Source organism: Equus asinus, chromosome 13, assembly GCF_041296235.1.
Source record: "Equus asinus isolate D_3611 breed Donkey chromosome 13, EquAss-T2T_v2, whole genome shotgun sequence".
NCBI lineage: Eukaryota > Metazoa > Chordata > Mammalia > Perissodactyla > Equidae > Equus > Equus asinus.
Genome location: NC_091802.1, coordinates 53956814 through 53964426, shown reverse-complemented (window position 1 = coordinate 53964426; position 7613 = coordinate 53956814). Strand labels below are relative to the sequence as shown.

The 7613-nt window shown below is 44.8% G+C and overlaps 1 protein-coding gene across 1 annotated transcript; it reads right to left on the bottom strand.

Annotated features, from left to right (window-relative positions):
* Window positions 1-3034: 3034 nt before the first annotated feature.
* On the bottom strand, window positions 3035-7570 carry MTNAP1 (mitochondrial nucleoid associated protein 1). The gene is made up of 3 exons (XM_044745935.2): window positions 7300-7570; window positions 6694-6804; window positions 3035-4748 (listed from the first exon to the last, which is right to left on the bottom strand). The coding sequence occupies exon 3, from the start codon at window positions 4719-4721 to the stop codon at window positions 3183-3185; it is 1539 nt and encodes a 512-aa protein (XP_044601870.2). The 5' UTR covers window positions 4722-4748; window positions 6694-6804; window positions 7300-7570; the 3' UTR covers window positions 3035-3182.
* Between the last annotated feature and the right edge of the window lie 43 nt (window positions 7571-7613).

Genomic DNA, 7613 nt, shown 5'->3' with positions numbered 1-7613 from the left:
ATTGTCCAGACTTGGAACCCTGGACCTCGAGCTCATCAACTTTGTAGTCCTCAAAGACAAGGCCCTGAATTCCGTGAAGGCTCAGCCACGTGCTCCCAGCTGCACGCTCTCCTTTGAACAATGTGAACCATTTTCTATTGCTGAGGACTCTCAGACAATTGTACTTGAGGCTCAAGATTTAAATCTTGAACTTCTAAAACCTATTTTCTCTAAGGCCAGGAAAACTCCTCCTTTTGGTATTAAGTCCATGAAAATCTTTCTCCCTGAAGCTCAAAAGACGGCTCCTAGTGCTGCTGATTCCATAAGCTGAATTCTCTTAATCCTGATTTGCTGTGACTCAGTGCTGTCCTCAGAGATATCAGTCTGCCTTGGGATTCCCAGCCTAGGCAACCCAAAATCTATCCATTTCTCCTCAGGCACCAGAGCTTTTGGTTCTACTTTGTTTCATCAAAATGACAAGACAGTCTTTGATGCCTCTCAAGGCCGTGGGTACCTTTCCATCGGGTGGAATCACTTCATGGAAGTTTACTCAGGTTACCCTGATGTATGAGGACTGGCTGCTGTCACAGGTTTCTCTACACAGAAAAGCACATCTGACATCATCTTGAAGTCTGAAAGTCCTACGGAAGGAACAGCGCCTGGAAGAGCCCAGCAAAGACCATCAGGCAACGTTAGATGTCAACCATCAACTGATAACTCGATTTGGGCAAGAGTGGCCCTCAGCTAACACCTGTTGCCAATCTTCCTCATTCTGTTTGAGCTTGATAAGCAGGGTGTAGGTCCATGCCCCGGATCTGAACTTGCGAACCCCAGGCCGCCAAAGCAGAGCACGCGAACTTAACCACTATGCCACGGGGCTGGCCCCTATTGTTTTTGAGATTTTAACAGAACTAGAGGCCCTCTGATAGCCACATTATTGTCTGATGTAGAAATCCAAACTAATCACATATTATAGACCATAACCAATAAAAGAGAACAAAACCGTTTCTAACCACTATTTTCGAGGAACTTATTGATGAAGGAAAGACGGTATTTTTCTTCCATATTCAATCTCACAAGCCTACTGATTTAATGGCATAAATTACTGTATCCCGTACCTTATTATTACTGTATTCTTGGGATCCATTAAAGTGTGTCACCTAATAACTTAAATCAACCATGACCTCGATCACTGACTGCCCCAAAGAGTAGGCCTGAGGCAGAGCTTAAAGACCACAGATGTATAAGTCAGACGGACATGGATTTGAATCCTGACTGCCACTTACTGCATGAACATGGGCAAGTCACTTAAGATGTGTGAAGTTCAGATTCTTCACCTATAAAAAGGGCAGGACAGTAGCATCACCTCAGAGTTGTTCTGAGGGTTAAATGAAAGGATAACGTGAGTACCTAGTACAGTGACTGAAACCTCATCACTTGATAAACATTAGTTCCCTCCCTAAAATTGAAAGTGGAGGTATCGAGAACACTCCCTGCCACTATAAAAGACAGCACAGAAAATACAGACCTTCTACTTGCTAGAGGGATTTGCTGTGGGTGTCTGTGCAACTGAAAACACAGAGAACTAGAGAGATCTAACACACACGCGTGCTTCTAGTTATGGCGTATTTTCTACAACATGGTTTAGTGGGAAGGATGAGACTAGGTCCCAGGAGACCAGGTTCCACTTGCAACCCTCCCATTTCTTGGCAACACAACCTCAGAAATCACTTAGTCTCTCTGGGCCTGTTTCATCATCTGCAGGACAGAGAGAAGATCACCTGCCCACCTCTCAGTGTGGTGAGGCCAAAATAAGAAAACAGACGGAAGCACTCTGAACGCTACAGAGCAAGACGAAGGCTCATATTAATTCTGTTTCATATGGAGAAGAGGCTCAACGCTACAACTCTGACCTGAGGACTAGAACTTTGTAAAGACAGCCTAGACGTTAGACCTACTGGTAGAAAAACTGGCAACTACTGAGGCAGCTGAAGAAAATGTACCTTTACCTAGCAATGCTCTTGCCTTAATACATTTTCTTTGAAACCACTGGAGAAGGATAATTAAAATACAAAAGAAAATGCTTTGAGACCAAACAAATTGGAGTTTGGTGAGTGTTTACAAATCTTAAACAGAGGGAAAAAATATATCCCTTCAGGAAGAGATTATACAAGTTTTTCAGGTACAAACCTAGCATGAGTTGCTACAGGTCTCCTGTCAAACCTAAAAGAGTCAGTGAACACTACATACACACAAGAGATGGATGCCTCATTAAACTAACGATGCCCCTAGAGAACCTAAAAAAAAAGAAGAAAAATTCAAATTTTCTGGGGAGGAAAATGAAGAAACTTTATGTTTTGTGGCTAGAGAGGTAGTCCAGTAACTAAAGGAGGAAGTCAGCAGAAGAAAGTGAGGGTGCCTCAAACGACCATCGGGAACTTCCTAGCCACCGGTCAACCTCTTCTCGGCAATAGCGAGGAGCATCGACAAGTTTCTGAAGAGACTGATTCACAGTCCGGATCAGTTTCCACGTCCAGTCCCCTCCCCCCAGTCCTTCAAACCTAATCTCTCATGTTCTGAGGCTCAATCTCTGCTTCCATTCTTGGGTCCTATTCTCTGTGGACTAATTTTTCCCGGGCGTAGACTGCGAGACCTTCTTTGCCACCCTCTCTATTCCTGGTCCTCATCTCCTGAACCTCCACCTTCACCTGTCTGCCTTGACTGCCAGGCCTCCTTGGACAGTTTTAATCCCATCCTGCCCCTAAATCCAAAAACAGCGTCTGCTTGTACCTTGGCTACCCAAAATTCCTCAACGTTGCATTTAACCATAAACCTGGAACTATTTCATGTACAACCTGGGCCTGATTGAAATCTGAACACAGTGCTGGTTCTATTTAGGCGGACCATTATGTCTTCACACTTTTCCTGAGTCTGTTCAGCTTGAATACCCACCCAATTTCTACCGGCCGGCCATGCCTCTTCCCAATGTAGAAATTCCACTGTCATCAAATCACCCGCCAGCCTGTCCTAGTGCAGCCTTCAACTCTTGATGGAGGAGAAGGGAGAGTGATCAACCACTGTTACTGACCCCTGGAGCAAAAAGTAATGTTTTCAGAACAATTCTAACTCCAGCGCACTGGAATGCATACCTAGGCATAATAAGCTAAATGAACAAAAATATTAGTATTCTGAACCTTATTAATTCAAAAGACACAGAACTGTTTGGATGGGCTGGATGGCCCTTGGAAATGAACATGTTTACCTTGTGAGAGTCTTTCCCCCTGGGGACTGAGGAGCTGGGGTTTCTGGGCCATTGCATTCCAATACCGAGGCTGCCCTGGGAACACCCCTAGGCCAAGATAACCTGGATAGAGCTCTGGAAACCACTCCAGCCCCAGGGAGCTAGGAAGACTCTTCCTGTCAGCGACGACCGTGATCTGACTGGTGAAGGGGCTTTTAGAAGCGTGATGCTGGGTTGAATGTAAAGACTGCTGGCAACCGGGGTGTAAGGTTTGGGGGTGACGGCCAGGTTCGGGCTGCAGAGGCTGGTCCCCACTCTCCATCAATGCCTTCACATCAGGGACTCGATTATGATGACAGGCTTCTGCTTTCTCTTCTTGAAGAAACTTTAGAGCCAGAGAGGTAAGACTTTGATTACATGACTGTGATACAGAAAGTAAGTCATTGCAAGCTGTCTCCCTTGGCATGAATACATTTAAATTGGAATCTTCACCTTGAGATTTCTTCTTTGTGGCTGAATCATCGGTACTGAAGTCCGTCTTAGAGTCATCACTCACGGAAGTCATTTCTGTCACAGATACACTTTTTTCTGCATTTCCTTTGCTCACACATGCTTCTACTTCGAGCTTAAGTCCTCTTTCCTCATTCTCCCTGACTTGGATTTTACCTAATGGGCTAACTTTAAAACCTAAAACCTGCGATTCTGGGTTCTTTTCCTGAGACTCAGAGTCTCTAACATTACTAGAGACGTCTGCGAAGTGACCCCTGGCCTTGGAATCTCTCTCATTGCTTGACAACGATGTTCTTACTCTTTTAACCCCATACTTGAGATTCATGGGAGAATTATGATAATCATCAGAAGGCATATCTAGTAATTTTGCTAGAAGCTTCTGTCTTGGGGGATCAATTCTGTCCAATCTTAAATTAGCAGAAGTGGTCTGTACGTCATTACGTAAGGCTGAAGAGTATTTTCTACCTTGATTTGATGAAGAAGGGAACAGTGGGCCTTGAGGTAAAGATGCTTCAGTTTCTGAAGGAGTACTTCTACTTTTCCCTGATTTAGGCAAATCTTTCTCAAGTTCTTTCTCAGGAGTGGTGTTTTCTGATGCAAAAAACTGAGCCTTAGTTTCTCCCTGGAAAGTAATCTTTGGTTCAGTATTTTCTAACATTTTGAGGGAAAGCTGACTTTGATTCTTGATGTCTTTGTCTGTCTTTGCATTACTGGCTGTTTGCAAACCAACAGCTAGTAGTGGAAAGGACTTAACTGTCCGTTCTGGTGCGTCCTTTTTCAACTTAGGATTTCTTCTCTCACTCTCTGTCCCTAACGCCCTCTCTTTAGCTTCTTTGGTTGCCCCTTTCGCTTTTTTAGCACGTGGGAGTGTAGCTGGTGTGGACTGACAAACTTTCTGATCAGCAGGTACAGGTGATCCTATCATCTTACAGTGTGGCAAGTGGGATTTTAATCGCTTAAATGGCCTTTTACAATACGGACACACTTCCATTCTGGGTGGAATATCACTCTTCTATTCCTGAAAAAGATAAACGTGAGATTATTAGGAGCAAACAGTTTGTAGAGTAAATACCAATATTTTATTTGTGTCGTACTTTTTAAATTCATTTGGAAGAATTTAGGTTGAAGGAAATTTTTAAAAATTTGTTTTGATCCATTCTTTTTCTTATGGAGGCAGAAAATAGAAGACACAGTTTGATTTTTAGATAACTATTCCTGGCTCCATTTCTGCTTGGCATTTTAGATTTCTTAGTCTTCTAGGAATCAATCATTACAAAAGACAATCAAAGAGGTTTCTCAACATCCCTAAGTAGGAGGTGAGCAAGACCAAAAGAGTTAAGTCTACTGAATTAATTAGTGGAAGGAAAAGATGTCCAAGACACCAGGCAGAATCAAATGTTTGCTATTTAAGATTGTAGCAAATCAAGTGGATATCACATGAGTATAAAGAAATTGTTAAAAACCCTTAAACATAGGGGCTGGCCCCATGGCGGAGTGGTTAAGTTCAAGTGCTTTGCTTCAGAGGCACAGGGTTTTGCCGGTTTGGATCCTGCGTGCGGACCTAGCACCGCTCATCAAGCCATGCTGAGGTGGCATCTTACATGTGCCAACTAGAAGAACCCACAACTAAAATATACAACTATGAACTGGGGGGCTTTGGGGAGAAGAAGGAAGAATAAATAAATAAGTAAAATTTTAAAACCAACAAAAAACCCTTAAACACATCATTCAAGGGAGGAATGGTGAAGAATAAAAAACTCAGGCCAGGATTCGAAAGTTGTTGATTAGAGCAGTGGTTTCCAAAGTGACATATGGAACATCCATTGGGATGCAAGGAAAAAACATTAGAACGGCCATTATCTAAGTACCAGAAATGAAGCTCTACTTTTAACACGAGTAACACACATAGTCAAGCGTCACTTAATGACGAGGACACGTTCTGAGAAATGTGTCATTAGGCATTTCTGTCGATGTGCGACCATCATAGAGTGTACTTACACAAACCTAGATGGTATAGCTTACTACACACCTAGGCTACATGGTACTAATCGAGTGGGACCACCACCATACATGCAGTCTGTCATTGACCGGGACATCATTATGTGGTGCATGACTGCAGATATGTACATACACATATATAAAAGTATGTATAATGTACAAATAATATATACATGGAGGGGACATGCTCCCAAATATTTTACTTATAGTTTGTACTACAATGAATTATTGGCAAGTTTGTTTAGTTCGACATCTTTTGTGAAATTTATACCACCTAAAAACATTTAAAAAAAATTTATACCATTTCATTTGTACCTCTTTGTTATTTTCTCGATTCAGGAAAAAGAACTATTTAATTCCAAAGCCCAGTTGAAAATTACTTCCTTTTTTTTTTTTTTCACATTTTTGATTCATTCCATAAAGTTCCAAAGGGCAGGGAACATGTCTAACCTGTACACAGCTGTATTCTCAACACCTAGCCTGAGCCTGGCATGTGATATGGACGAATGAAAGCTTTCTCTGGACATGTGTCATTATAGAGTACTGTGACTGCGAATATTTTCTGACCACTAAATAGGTCAAAAGGTGAGACCTTGAAACCACTTACAAAACAGAAACATATAATCCTGGCCAATCTATCAAAGCAACCAACTCACCTTATCCTACACGAAGTCAGGCAAAACAAAACTGTTTTCTGCCAACAGGCTTTACAGTAATGATTCTTATTTTGGAGGTACCCCTTTGATAACATAATGAAAGTTATGGCCCGTTTATTTACAAAAATACACACACTGAAGCCAGTCCATGGGCTTAGGCGGGTAACTCTAGAAGGGGCTCAAGAACTCTGTTAGACGTGTTTGCCTCTACAGTACTCCATCCTCACAGTTCATCCTCCTAGAAAGCGTAGTGGAATCTGTACCCTCACATAACAACGTCTTAACATCGGTGCCTAACTGCTTTCTTACCCGAGCTTCTCTAGGAGGATGCTAATTCCGCGGTGGTTTCTCCTGGATCTCCACGCTTCACGATCGCCATTCCGAGCTTGGCAAAAGGAAACTCAATTCTAACGTCAGCCTCTGGAAGACACAACCAGAGAGGTAAGTCGACAGCACACGCAGTGAATGAACGTGGCACAGTACTGTCAACTGCAAATAACTGGGTTATCAGCAGGGCGGGTTCCGGAGAGCGGAGAGTTACGGCTTCACGAGCCGCCGGGCACGGGGCCGATCGGTTGTGCGCCCGCCCCCGTCTCCGCCCCCGGCCGCAGCACCTGGCCTGCCCTCCTCCTGGCTCCTGGACTTTTTCTGAGCGCTTCCCGCGTCCTCCAGCGGAGTGGGCGGGGCCTGCCGGGCAGCCCCAGAGTCCGGGCCGCCTTCCCCGCAACCCCAGCCCGAGGCACCGGCGCCGCCGGGACCCTGAAGGGGGCTCCTTCTGCGGCTCCCGGAAGCCCCCCACCTGGCCCACCCCTCGATCGACTGCCCTCTCGCCTCAGGACTGTCGCCCCCAGACCTAAGGCGTGGGCTGTAGGAAACAGCAAGGCCCCTCAGACGCCCCCGGAGCCGCGACCTCACCTCGCAAGACAGAGCACTCCAGGAAGCCCCCGCGCCAAGCCCCCCAGCACAGCCCACGAGCAGCTTCCCAACTCCCAGCGCCGGGACCCGCGGCAGGCCGTCTGGCACAACTGCCTGATGCTTCTCGGCCATTTTTTAAAAAACTGTTACCTCACAGGGGTTTCACTCAAATACTCGTATCATATTATTATGTCTTAATTTAATTTAATTTAAAGCTGACTTGACTTTTACCCTATCCCCGCTTGGCTGCGAACAGGCGAAAACTGGGGCCACCTCTAAGGAGGTCCTCTGTCCCAGAAGCTCCTAGTGGCTCC